This window comes from Lipotes vexillifer, unplaced genomic scaffold, assembly GCF_000442215.2.
Source record: "Lipotes vexillifer unplaced genomic scaffold, Lipotes_vexillifer_v1.1 scaffold575, whole genome shotgun sequence".
In the NCBI taxonomy this organism is placed as follows: domain Eukaryota; kingdom Metazoa; phylum Chordata; class Mammalia; order Artiodactyla; family Lipotidae; genus Lipotes; species Lipotes vexillifer.
This window is the reverse complement of record NW_006780198.1, coordinates 842,935-855,922: the sequence shown is the minus strand read 5'-3', so window position 1 is coordinate 855,922 and position 12,988 is coordinate 842,935. Positions and strand designations below refer to the sequence as shown.

At 63.9% G+C, this 12,988-nt stretch overlaps 2 protein-coding genes across 2 annotated transcripts; one reads left to right on the top strand and one right to left on the bottom strand.

The window, feature by feature from the left end:
- The first annotated feature begins 1,121 nt into the window (after window positions 1–1,121).
- On the top strand, window positions 1,122–6,112 carry GPR153 (G protein-coupled receptor 153). The gene is made up of 5 exons (XM_007453286.1): window positions 1,122–1,477; window positions 1,809–2,238; window positions 3,992–4,184; window positions 4,790–4,974; window positions 5,432–6,112. Exons 1-5 carry the CDS (start codon window positions 1,122–1,124, stop codon window positions 6,110–6,112), a joined length of 1,845 nt encoding a protein of 614 aa, XP_007453348.1.
- Window positions 6,113–9,922: 3,810 nt separating this feature from the next.
- On the bottom strand, window positions 9,923–11,099 carry HES3 (hes family bHLH transcription factor 3). The gene is made up of 4 exons (XM_007453285.1): window positions 11,040–11,099; window positions 10,855–10,950; window positions 10,671–10,752; window positions 9,923–10,296 (listed from the first exon to the last, which is right to left on the bottom strand). The coding sequence occupies exons 1-4, from the start codon at window positions 11,097–11,099 to the stop codon at window positions 9,923–9,925; spliced, it is 612 nt and encodes a 203-aa protein (XP_007453347.1).
- Between the last annotated feature and the right edge of the window lie 1,889 nt (window positions 11,100–12,988).

The following is a 12,988-nucleotide window of genomic DNA, read 5'->3' as shown; positions in this document are numbered from 1 at the left end:
CTCTGCGCAGGGAGTGTCCGAGGTGGGAAGGGGGGGGGGGGGGACTCACTGCCAGGCCCACTGGCAGGATGGGGCGGCTCCCCAACACGTGCCTCCTGACCCGCGTCCTAGGTCCCTGGTTCCTGCCTATCCACAGGCTGTCCTTGGGGGCAGGTTCTGGTCCCTGGACCAGCTACAGTCCCATGCTGCCTGCAGCATCCAGAGCAGCCACCGTGTGTGAGACCAGGCCTGCCCCAGGCGTTAGAGATGTGGCGTCTGTCCACCCCAGCCTCCCCCTGGAGGAAGCCTCATCGTCCCCGTTTCAGAGTAGGACGTGGGTGCAGGGACTTTGCTGGGGCCACATGGCTAGTACGCTAGAGCTTAGTGTGCCCCCCAGCCCGGGGTAGTGCCAGGGCCTGCCAAGTGTGCACGGCCATGGAAGGCCTGCTGGGGGCTGACCTGGGTAAAGCAGGCCGCCCTTTCCCAAGGTGGGCACGAGAGTGGTCCCCAGAGCATCCCTTCCTTTACAGGGGAGGTTCAGGGTGCTCATCCTCCAGGCATGTCCTCATTGGCCAAAGGAAGTGGGACCAATGAAAGTGAGGGCCCCCAACGTGCACTGGGGGAGCCTCGCGTGGGCTGCGTGAGGATTTGGGGAGTTTGATGGTGAGAGGGCTGGTTCTGGGACAGGACCAGGTACACACGCAGCACAGCGCCCCCCTGGGCCCGGCCTGGCGGCTTCCCTGAGGATGCAGACGGCCTGGAAGGAAGCCTAGGTGCCGCACCTTGACCAGGAGTAGGTGGAAGTGAGGGGATGTGCACTTATTGAGCACCCCTGTATACACCCCCTGGGAGCCAGGAGGTTCCATAGAGGGGAGAGGAGGGTGAAGCGGCCCAGCCCAAGCCAGGACCAGACGGGCAGTGGATGAGGGGACGCCCTCTATCTCGCACTCCCAAGAGCCCCAGGAGCTTCACTGCCGGAGCCCAGGGGAGAGTCCCTGAGAGCTCTTTGGCTCCGCCCAAACCCACTGCAGATGCTCACGGTCCCTGGTGTCCCCAGGCCACCACGTGTGAGGGCTGCTGCTCGGAGCTGAGGCCTGGCTTGAGGAGGATGTCCCAGCCACCGGCCAGCTCCCGTCTGCACCATGAGTGATGAGCGGCGGCTGCCTGGCAGCGCGGTGGGCTGGCTGGCCTGTGGAGGCCTCTCCCTGCTGGCCAACGCGTGGGGCATCCTCAGCGTGGGGGCCAAGCAGAAGAAGTGGAAGCCCCTGGAGTTCCTGCTGTGCACGCTCGCGGCCACCCACATGCTCAACGTGGCCGTGCCCATCGCCACCTACGCCGTGGTGCAGCTGCGGCGCCAGCGCCCCGACTACGAGTGGAACGAGGGCCTCTGCAAGGTCTTCGTCTCCACCTTCTACACCCTCACCCTGGCCACCTGCTTCTCCGTCACCTCCCTCTCCTACCACCGCATGTGGATGGTCCGCTGGCCTGTCAACTACCGGTGAGTTCCTGGGCGTGTGCCCGTGTGCACCTGAACATCTGGTGTCCCTGGAGAGGCGGACGTGGGTGTCTGAGCGCGCAGGTATCCTCGGTGTGGGGACAGGGTCCCTGTGCAGTGTGCCGCACCCATGCTGTGCCAGGGTTGCAGGGGCGAGCGCGTGTAGGTGTACATGGGTGCGTACAGTGCAGAAGGGCTTGGCGAGAAGGACACATGACGATGTGCTGACTGCGGGGCTGGGGCAGTTGAGGACCCTCTGCCGGTCCCCAGGAACCCGTGGAGAGACCCTGTGAGTGACGCCGGGTCCCTCTGTCCTGCCCCCGCCCCATGCCAGGCTAAGCAACGCCAAGAAGCAGGCGGTGCACACGGTCATGGGCATCTGGACGGTGTCCTTCGTCCTGTCGGCGCTGCCTGCCGTCGGCTGGCACGACACGAGCGAGCGCTTCTACACCCACGGCTGCCACTTCATCGTGGCCGAGATTGGCCTGGGCTTCGGCGTCTGCTTCCTGCTGCTGGTGGGCGGCAGCGTGGCCATGGGCGTGGTCTGCACGGCCATCGCCCTCTTCCAAACGCTGGCGGTGCAGGTGGGGCACCGGGCTGACCGCCACGCTTTCACCGTGCCCACCATCGTGGTGGAGGACGCGCAGGGCAAGCGCCGCTCCTCCATCGACGGCTCCGAGCCCGCCAGGACCTCGCTGCAGATCACCGGCCTGGTGGCCACCATCGTCGTCATATACGACTGCCTCATGGGCTTCCCTGTGCTGGTGGGTGAGCCTGTCGGGTAGTAGGAGCCTGGGGGGGGGGGAACGTGGGCTCGGGGACAGCCCTGGGGCTGGGCGTGCTCCAGGCATTAGGCGGTTGAATCCTCACACCCGATCTTTTCAGGAGGCGTCCTCATCATCCCCATTTTACAGAGGTGGAAACTGAACTTCAGAGAGGTCAAATGACCCGCCTAAAGTCAGGGCATCCATGGTGGGATCTGAACCCATGTTAGGTGGCTGCAGAGACCAGGGTCTTTTGTCACACGGCAGGGGACTTTCCTGACCTGAGTGAGACCCATTTGATGCAGAGGGTATGGAAGGTGGGGTGACATGCCACAGGCTTCCTGGTGGGTCCAGATCCCAGGATGGACAGAGCAGGGATTTAGTGTGGCAGAATTGGCTTTGATCCTGAATCGGGAGGCAGGGCAGGCCTTGAATGTGTGCTGGGGAGTTGGACTTGATCCCAGGAGCTGAGGAAGGTCAAGGTGAGGGCTGGTCTGAAGACCCTGCCAGCAAGGGTCCAAGGTCCACGGAGGCTGCCTGGCGTCCTGTCCGTGAGGCTATGCCCCAGGCCTAGCCCAAGAATGACGTCTGGACTCAAAGACAAGCCCTCCCACTGATAGGGCTCCAGCCCTGCCCCTGAAGGCTATGGAGCTGGACAGGGAAGGGTCTAGGGGCAAGGACCAGATAGAGGCTTCATCCTAGCAGCTGGGCAGGGAGTCACTGCAGGACCCAAGCTCCAGAAGGTGACAGGTGGTGTGGCAGCCTCATAGTCAGGGGTGACCTTCTGCCCCACCCTCAGTGGGCCAGGTACCCCCCAGGTAGAGTCCTCCTGTGTGCAGTGGGGCCTGGTGTCCCCAGTCCCTTGCTGATAGAGGGAAGATGCGTGTGTGAAATTGCAGAGCCAGACGGGAATGGCAGTGGGGGAAGGGCCCCCCAGCTTCTCTTCAGGGCCGTTTGTGGAACCCACTCCATGCTGCGGGCCTGGTACGGTGTCTGGAATCTTTACCTCACCCTGTGGGGTGTTCTTGGCCCATTTCACAGATGAGGAAACTGAGCCCCAGAGAGGTTTAGCATCTTTCTGAGGGTCACACAGCTCTCATGGAAGAACCAACATGATGTCTGCATCATGCCCACTTCTGCTCTGAAAGAGGAATAGTTATGTCACTCAGTGGGGGAATGAACTCTCCTGGGAGCAGAGGAATGAGGCGTCCTTAGGCGGTGACCCAAAGGCCACCTGGTTGGATCCTCTGTCCCCCAGAAACTACTTTGATTCTAGACCTCTGGGGTCTGAGGTCTAGACCCTCAGAGTAGGGGCAGGGCCAAGGAGGCCACTAGCCATGGAGCAGGGGGGATGGTAGAAAGGTCCCTGAACTGGGAGACTTGAGACCTGGCTCTCAAAAAGGGGCTGGTAATCCACGCCTTCTCCTCCTTGGGCGGTCACGGGCGAAATGAGGGAGGCCGTGCCCAGCGCTACCTGGTGCACTGTGAAGGTCTCTGCACACACGGGGCTGTGACTGTTCATCTTGGCACCAGCGGCTGTCGGTGGGCAGGGACTTCTCCCCTCACACTCTGTCTCTTTCCTGCCCAAAACCCCAGAGCTTTGTCCGTCTCCCCCTCCCCCTCTACCTCTCCCTCCCCCGCCTCCGGCAGGTGGGCAGTCAGACCTGCCCCACAGGTGGGAGAACTGAGGCTGGGAAGGGAAGCTGGGTGATGGGGGTCCTGCCGGGTGCCAGGCCCAGCCCTGTGCCCACAGGTGGTGAGCTTCAGCAGCCTGTGGGCTGACGCCTCGGCGCCCTGGATGGCACTGTGTGTGCTCTGGTGCTCAGTGACCCAGGCCCTGCTGCTGCCCGTATTCCTCTGGGCCTGCGACCGCTACCGTGCTGACCTCAAGGCTGTCTGGGAGAAGTGCATGGCCCTCATGGCCAACGACGAGGACTCGGGTGACGGTGAGGACAGTCTGAGCATGCCCCCCAGGGAGAGTGGCGCCTGGGTGAGGTCACTGGGGGTCCGCGGGATAACAGCTGTCAGAGCCCCCTTGTTCTACCCCAAAGGTTCTTAAACCCCTCAAGGACCCAAGCCTGGTGTCCCACAGGGCATTCCCCTGTATGGCTTGGCCGCCCCCAGGGTTCCAGTTAATCAGATGTTCTGGTTAACAGAGTGGCTGTGGACTGCAGCCTGAATGTGTTTTGTGGAGCTTCCAACCTTAGGGGTCCTGGCGAACTGCCCCAGGGCTCCTGTAGACCGGTCCTGTCTCCCTGCCAGCGGTAATAATGTGACCCTGGGCTGAGCCCTTGCCACCTGCCAGGCAGTGTCAGCTCCTTGTGTCTATTTAGTTCTCACCCCCATAGAGGAGGAAACTGGCTCAGGGTCTGTGACTTCCCCAGGCCCTCAACTAAAAGGTGGCAGAGTCAGGATCTGAATAGAGGACCCCGCCCTTCTCCTTCTCTGTTAACCAGCCCACCAGCCCTGCGTGTGTCTCTGGGGGTCCCTGGGACCCATTCCTGGATGCCCCCAAGTTTCCATGGCCCTAAGCTTCTGCCCCGCCCTGCAGAAACCAGCCTGGAAGGTGGCATCCCCCCAGACCTAGTGTTGGACCGCTCCCTGGACTACAGCTATGGGGGTGACTTTGTGGCCCTGGACAGGACGGCCAAGTATGAGCTCTCTGCCCTGGAGGGGGACCTGCCCCAGTTCTACCCTCTGCGGCCCTTGCAGGAGGACAAGATGCAGTACCTGCAGGTAGGGACAGCCAGGGCTGGAGACGCAAATATGCCTCTCCAAGGCCTTTCCTCTCTGAGCCCATCTCACGCCTGCCACAGCTCCTGGGGCTGGCCTTCATCCTCCCAAGATGGGCTGGCCCCAGGTCACAGAGCCTGTGCAGGTGGACCCATGGGCGGCACCCCAGCCCCTGTGCCCAAGTTCACTGGTGCTCTAGGAGGATGGTCCATTTGGTGCCTGGGTTGTTTCCTTGGGGCTCAGCACCCTACTCAAAGGGACTTCTCCCCAGCTGACCCAAGCTACAGATGACAACACTGAGGTTTGAAGAGATTGTCACTTGCCCCAAATCTCACAGCTCTAAACCAGGGTGCCCTGGACCAGGCCTGGTCCCTGACCTCAGGCGGCCCTGCCCGGTGACGGGAGGCTAGGTCCCCCTTTTCCAGGAGGGCAGCCCGGGTTAACCCCTTGGTCCTGACAGGTCCCGCCCATGCGACGCTTCTCCCACGACGACGCGGATGTGTGGGCCGCCGTTCCGCTGCCCACGTTCCTACCGCGCTGGGGCTCTGGTGAGGACCTGGACGCCCTGGTGCTGCCCGGCGGGCCCGATCGGTGCCGCGGCGGCCTGATGGCAGAGGACGCACCCCCCTTCCGCCCGCGCCGTCGCTCGGCCGAGAGCCTGTTGTCGCTGCGACCCCCGGCCCTGGACGACGGCCCGCGCCTCGCCCCCGTCTCGCCCCCCGGCAGCCCGCGCCGCCGCGCCGGGCCCGGCGCCCGCTGCGCCTCGGCCTCGCTGCTGCCCGACGCCTTCGCGCTGACCGCCTTCGAGCGGCAGCCACAGGCCCTGCGCCACCAGCCCGCCTCGCCGGGGCCCTTCCCCGTCCGCGCCCTGCCCCTCGACGGCGCCCAGGCCGGCGGGGACGCGGCGCCCCCTGGCGGCGGTGGCGGCGCGCAACGGAGCCCCGGGCCGCGCCCGGCCGCACACGCGCATTCCAGGACCCTGCGGACCGACCTGAGCGCGTCGTGGGGCGAACCCGGGGGCCTGCGCGCGGCGGGCGGCGGCGGCGGCGGCGGCGGCAGCATCAGCAGCTTCTTGAGCTCGCCCTCCGAGTCGTCGGGCTACGTCACGCTGCACTCGGACTCGATGGGTTCGGCGTCTTAGGGCCCGCCGGCGCCTCCCCCCAAGTCTCCAGGCGGACCGGGCCACCCACGGGGCCAAAGCTCCAAAGATGCCATCCTAACCCGGCCCAGGCTCGGGGCAGGCTACGCTGAGGCCGCCGGCGGCGCCTGGACTTGCGCTAGCCCTGACGGGGCGGCGGCTATCTGCCGGCCCGGAAGCGGCCATTGCCTGGAGGGGCAACGCCCGCCCCGGACGACCACACTGGGCACGGACCAGTCTCTGGGCAGGGCATCTCTGGGCAGAGTGAGGCTGGGGCTTGGGAAAAGGCGGGCTCCGCACGGGGCAGCTGGCTACCGCCGGACGGAACAAAGCCCAGCCCTGCAGGAGCCACCAGACTGCACCCGCTTCCCACTCGGCACCGTAATTGTCACACCTCAGGGGGTGGGGTACAGAGGGTCTGTAAGCACGGGGGTCTTCAGAGCCCAAACCAGGTTCTCTGAGCAGGTCTCCCTGCTGACTTGCTCTGCCTTGGTTTCCGCATCTGTGAGGAGCAGGTGACCATGTTAGCTCTCAGGACTGTCTGGACAAGTCTCCTGGTCCGTGTGCCCCGGCCGCCACCGAGGGGACAGGGAGTAAGAGTAGTGGAGGACCCTCCATGGGTCATTTGTGGTGCTCAGTTTTCAGGGGCCTGGCGTGGCCCCCAAGCCTGAGGCCTCCCACAGTGCCCCTGGCCCCCTTGAGAACTCTCCCCAGCCGAGCTAAAGCACAACACTTTCGCACCATCACCATTGGCACACACCCACCTTGGCCGCTATTAGCATCCCACCCTCGTCACTGTGCCTCCATTGCCTATGCACATGTCAGCCACCTCTGTGACTCCCACCACGAAGGTCGTGGGTACGTGGTGGAGAAGACTGAAGCAAAGGGGGAGCGGGCTTCCTTCTCCTGGTGCCAATCCCCAACCTGTGCAAGTCTGGCCAGGAAGGGATCTTGGCTTAGAGGCCTCCCAGCTTCTGGGTTCAAGGCCTGGTCCCTGGTAAGAGTCTTCCTCCACCCTGGGGCAGGGGTCTTCTTTTGCTCTCCATGCTGGGCAGACCTCTTGCAGGCCTGGGCTTGGCCATGGGCCCTGGGGAGGGCCTGCTGGGTCTTGCATGGAGGAAGACCCTCGACTCAGGCTAAGGAGAAGCCCAGGAATAGCTGTGGACTTTGAGCTGGAGGGGCCAGGGTGAATGCAAAGGCTGTCTCATTCCATCCCCTGCCTCCATGCGGTGGCCCCTACATGTGAAGATCTGGAGGGGGTCCCAGGGCCTGCAAGGAGCTGGTCTACCCCCTCTTCCCTCCTACTCTGCAACCTGGAATTGCAGCACTGCCTCTGCCCCTCAGGTAGCCAAGCCTGTCTCCTCACCCTCCAGACAGGGTCCCAGCTCCAGAGAGGCCTCTGGGAGCCGGGAGAACAGGGGGGACTACACAGCTCTGTCTCACCTTCAGAGGCCCCTTCAGTCGCTGGCTGTGGGGTAACTTGGGGGGAGGAGCTGGCCACAGGTGAGTAAGGCAGGGGGCTCCGGTCCAGCCTCAGCCGTGGGAGGCCTGCCTCGCCAACGCTGCTGTGCCTTCAAAGACCAACATGTGATATGCGGGCAGAGGTAGCCAGTTAGCCACTGTTCCCCACCCCCCGCCGGCCGATCTGTCACCTTGGGTTTTTATATCCAGTCTGTGAATTTCATATCCAACGGCAATACTTGCAGGGAGGCGTGGTCCCCTGCAGTCCCTCCAGTCTTGGTTTTTACAAAATTATTAAAGAGGAGGGAGGACCCCAAGCAGAGGCCCCCGGAGCATGGGGCTCCCTCTCTCACTTTGTCTTGCCTCCAGGCCTGTTTGCTGCCCTGATGAGCAGCTTGACCCTGGGTTCACTGTGGAGGGAGCTCTGTCTTCATACCACAACCCAGCCCAGAGCCAGGGATCCATCTGTAGTTTTTTTTGACAACCGAGCATTTATCTTCTGTACAGAATCTAATAAAAACTTCCTATGATTTGCACCAGGCAGTCCGAGGCCGATTTCATGGGAACACTTAGAACCTAACAGCACCGCTGGCCAGCTGCCCCTAAACGTCTCTCCCTCTGGGTCCTGAATTCCTCCGCTAGTGCACCCTTCCTTTGGGTTGGACTTGCCCCTTTCTCTGGGCAAATCCAGCGGCCCCAACCCAGCGAGTGAGTCAGACCTGGGGCAACAGCAGGATGGAGCGGCCTGGTGGGCTCCAAAGCCCTAATAAAGGGCGGAGATGACCTATGAGTGCAGATGGCAGCCCCTGCCCAGGTTTGGCTTCAGGGACCACTAACCCCAGTGAGGCTGATTCTGGAGAGCGAGAAAGGCAGAGCAGTTTGAGCCGTGCCCAGGGGAGGAGGACCCATTGTGCCGGTTGACCCGCCCACCAGCCTGGGTTGGAATTCGGAGGACGTGCCCTGGGTCCGCGATGTAAGATCGCCACCTGGTGGCCTGCAGAAGGATTAGTGTTGGGAAGTTGAGACCCGAGAGGCCGCCCCGGGACCACCACTGCAGGACCCCCGCCCCAGCACCGGAGAGCCCGCTGGGTGGTGCGGTAGGGGAGCCGGGTCGCCCCCTCCCCGCGGTCTGACCAGGACGGGTTTAGCACACGGCAAGGCAGGGGCAGCCCAAAATGAGAAACGTTTTATACAAAGTTGATGTTGGTATTTCAAGAAGATTCACCTAAGTAGGCATCATGGGAGAAATTAGAACCTTCGTGGCCTCTTTATATCCATTTCAGAAGTTCGCACTGTCCTTATTTTGAATTTCAAGCTGGTGGGAGGAGGTGCTAGGATCTCTTCCTGGGCTCAGGGCAGGGTCCCTGTCCTCCACCCCCAGGCTTCCCCTCGAGGGCCGGGAGCCCCGGATTCGAGTCCGGGCACAGCAATGACCTCATTTTAGGACGAGTAAACCGTGGCACAGCACTCCCAGGGTTGTCAAGGGTGGTGGGCTCCCTGGAGGCCCCAGAGGTCCGGAGTCGGGGGCTCTGCGGGGCTGGGGTCTTTTCCAAGTGGGGAGAAGTGAACTCTCCCTTGAGAGGAGCCGGGGTGTGCCCTAGCAGCCCCCAAGTTGGTGCGACAGTGCGCGGCGTCCCTACCAGAAGCCGCGCGGAGCCAAGCGTCGGGTGGCCGGGGCGGTAGGTGGAGCATCTTACCGGGCGGGGCCACAGCGCTGAGCGGGCGCTGGGCAGGATCGCTAAGGAGGGGGCTTCCGAGAGGGCAGACTTAGGAGCGTGCGCCAGCGGGTGGGCCGCGCCGCGTGCGGAGGGGGTGGGGATCCCTGGAAGCCGAGTGGGTCCAGGATGGGGATGGGATGGGGGCCCCTTGCCGGGGGGGGCGGGGCCTGGCGCGCTTTGTGCCGGTGGGAACCGGGCGTCCCTGGCCGGCTGAATGGGCAGGGGCGGGGCAGCGATTCTCCTCGCTGCGAGGGGTCCGCTCTGTGCTGCTGCGGACGGCAACCTTCCCACCGCGGCGCGGCCGCGGGGCGGGGACGAGCTGCCCGCCAGGGGCCCTGGGAAAGGGGCGCAGCCCGGGACACCCACCCCCAGCCCCACTGGAAGGTGGGAGGAGGAGAAAGCGGGTCCGGCCTAAGTGGGTAGGGTTGGGGTGGGGGGTGGGTTATGCCTAGACGCGCAGAACCCGGTCCAATCGTAGCTTCGTGTATTTCCCCGAGTTCGAAGAGACGCGGCACCCTCCCGGCCACCCCGTCCCGGGACCAGAACCGATGACCGGAGTCCCGGCCGTCCAAAACAGTCTCTGCGTCCCCAGGCCAGACGAGGGCCTCTGTGAGTCCGAGGCCGTACCTGATCCTCACCAGGGCCGCCACAAGCGCAGCCCCGGCCCCGTGCTCTCGGCGAAGCGGCGAGACGCCGACTGCGGCGCGGGGATGCTGGTGGACTGACCGGGGACGCCTCCAGAGAAGAGGAGCCGGGGTGGCGGGGACCGCGAGCCGGCGGCGGCCGGAGCAGGGGCCCAAACTGGGGGGGCGCCGGGGCCGCGCTGCGCGGGCGCCTCGGGGCCGGGACTGGCGCTGTCCATGGTGCTGCCACCCGCGCGCTCGTGCGCCAGGGGGCAGCGCAGACCGTCGCCGCCCTCCTCTTCGCGCCGCAGAAGTTGGCTAACGCCCGGCAGACAGCCGCGGAAGCCCGACGGGTACTCGGCTCCGCTGGGGACCGGCCAGAGCCCTGGGGGGAGGGGAGCGGATGAGAGAAATGCGGAAAGGAGGGGAGAGGAGGAGGAAAGGAAAGATGGAGAGAGGAGAGAGCAAGGGAGGGGAGAAGTGTGGAGGGAGGGAAAGAAGGGAGGGGAGCAGCCCGAACCCGCTCCCCCCTTCCCGGGTCCAGACCTTCGCCTACCCGGATTACAACTCCACAGCCAGCCGGGCTTTTGCTGCCTGCCCACTCACAGCAATATGGGGCCCCCTCGTCACTCAGCTGCCCACTGCCCTGAGCAGTTCTTCTCTGTCCATCCCTCCTTTATCTGGCCTTGTAGAATCCGTGGCTCTGACCCCACAAGTTCCCCCCGCCTCTTCGCCCGACTCCCCAAGCCATCCCGCTACCTTGCACCGAGTTCTGAAGGCTTTTCATGTACTTGACGCTCAGCTCCAGTATGTCTGCCTTCTCCAACTTGCGTTTCCGGATCTGGGGATCCGTGGAAAGGGCTCTCAGCACCGCAGCCTGGGCTGGAGCGGATGGGGCTGGGGACCGTATCATCCCTCACCTCCACCGAGTCCCCTTCCTCACCTGGTGCGAGTAGTGTTTCTCTAGCAACGATCTGAGCTGCTCCAGCGACACATTAATGCGCGCCCGTCGCTTCTTCTCCGTCAGCGGCTTGGAGATCTGTGGGTGAGCAGCAGTTAGGGGGCAGGGCCTTGGCCCTCTCGCGCTCTGCCTCACCCCTCACCCCCGCAGCCCTCAGGACCCCAGACCTTGCGGAAGTTGCCGGCGGGAACGCCAGAGCTGCCCTGGGTCTCGGACTCAGTGCCCATGTTGTCGTAGCGGAGACCACTGGAGGCGGCACCGCCTTTATAGGGGCCCCTCGTTTACATGTCAATGAGGCGCTCCTGGACTTGTGGGACCCCCCAGGGGGCGAGGGTGAGAGAGGGACAAACTGGGAAGCTCGGCACCTCCCTCTGCCTCTTCTCTTCCCTTAGTCCAGGCCTCACCTCCAGGACCCCTGCTCCCTCCTGAGGGACCACCTTTACCCCTTCTCAGTCTTTTTTTTTTTTGTCTGCGTTGGGTCTTCGTTGCTGCGCATGGGCTTTCTCTAGTTGCGGTGAGCGGGGGCTACTCTTCGTTGCGGTGCACGAGCTTCTCATTGAGGTGGCTTCTCTTGCTGGGGAGCACGGGCTCTAGGCGCGCGGGCTTCAGTAGTTGCGGCACACAGGCTCAGTAGTTGTGGCTCGCGGGCCTAGTTGCTCCACAGCATGTGGGATCTTCCCGGACCAGGGACCAAACCCGTATCCCCTGCACTGGCAGGTGGATTCTTAACCACTGTGCCACCAGGGAGGTCCTCTCAGTCTTTCCTTTCTCCCTCTCACCCTCACCGCTGCCTGAGTCTGGAATTCCTTCCCGTGCCCATCCTCTTCTGTCCCAGTCTCCCTAAGTTCTGGGCCTCACCACCAAGCCCACTGAGGGAGGTCCATGGGCCCAGATGGCTGCAAGACCCACTAATGACTATGACTGAGCACCGGGCCTCCTCGCGCCTGATGAAGACGCGGAGGCAGGGAGCAGCCACCAGCGAGGCCTTTCTGCCGGCTTCACGCTCGGGCCGCGCTGGCGATGCCACATTACTCACCCTAATGTCGGGACAATACAGCAATTTTCTGCCTGTGGCCACTCAAAGCCAGGTGCAGAGCAGGCCCGCGGGGGCCAAGCAGCAACTTGTGTCCCATTAAAGCATGCAGCCCGCCCGCGGGGCCACAGCCAGCCTCCTCCTTGGGGCCTCGGGACTGGGAGCCGTCCTGCGTCGGGATTCAGTCTGGTCTCAGGGGCCCTCCGGCCCTGTTAGGACCCAACTCACACTCTTCAAACTGGGGGGCAAGCTGCAGGCAGCCTCAGGCCAGGGCAGTCAGAAAGGCCTCCCCCACCCCCAGTCCTGAGTTTGCAGGCTGAAAAACTCAGGCTCTGAGGACCTTTCCCTCACAGGGAAGGCCTAGGAGTTTATTCCCCCCACCACTGCCCTTTGACCTTCTCTGGGTCCCAAGAAATGGGAGGTGGTGGTGAAGACCACTGAGCATCTGGGGAGAGCACCGTTCTGCACGTTTGGAGGTCCGGGATGTCAACCCCTTTTCATTATTCAGGCTGTGGCTGAAGACCCAAGGAGCTCAGAGGAGGAGACACCTGCCCCCGGACCCGCTAGGCCCTATAGCAGGACTGCGGTGCAGTCCCTGCTTGGGCTTCAGGAGGCTGGGCTCCAGGAGCTGGGAGGGACGGGAAAACTGACGTCTGCGGGAGTCCCTGGGTTCAAACCTACACAGCTCCCTTTACTGAGTTCCCTTGGCCTCAGTGAACATGCGGCCCCTAGCGCTGCTTGTGAGGGCGCTGTGGAAGTCGCAAGGACCCAAAAGTTCGGCAGTGGAGCCCTGCTAACGAAGACTGAACAAACTGGCCTTTGCGGGGTCCAAGTGGGAGGGGGAGGGGAAACTGCTGGGTCCTTGGTGGGCCCCAGCTCCATCCTCTTACCCATCCACCCCCGCTCGGGGTATTGATGGGCCCCCTGCCCGGCCGTGGCGTTCCCAGGCGCCAAGCAGCGTGGAGAATCGCTCCCCGCCCTCCTTTCAGGCGGAAGCGCCGGTGACAGCGGCTCCAAAGTGTTCCTTCGCCCCGGCCGCAGGGCCCGCCGGTCAGATCCGGGCCGGGCCCGGCCCAGGGCGGG

Coding starts and splice junctions, on each gene's coding strand:
- GPR153 (XM_007453286.1), top strand. CDS start 1,122: ATGAGTGATGAGCGGCGGCTGCCTGGCAGCGCGGTGGGCTGGCTGGCC. Junction 1,478..1,808: donor CGCTGGCCTGTCAACTACCG/GTGAGTTCCTGG, acceptor GCCCCATGCCAG/GCTAAGCAACGCCAAGAAGC. Junction 4,975..5,431: donor ACAAGATGCAGTACCTGCAG/GTAGGGACAGCC, acceptor TGGTCCTGACAG/GTCCCGCCCATGCGACGCTT.
- HES3 (XM_007453285.1), bottom strand. CDS start 11,099: ATGGGCACTGAGTCCGAGACCCAGGGCAGCTCTGGCGTTCCCGCCGGC. Junction 10,951..11,039: donor CCGCCGGCAACTTCCGCAAG/GTCTGGGGTCCT, acceptor GCTCACCCACAG/ATCTCCAAGCCGCTGACGGA. Junction 10,753..10,854: donor AGAAACACTACTCGCACCAG/GTGAGGAAGGGG, acceptor ACGGATCCCCAG/ATCCGGAAACGCAAGTTGGA.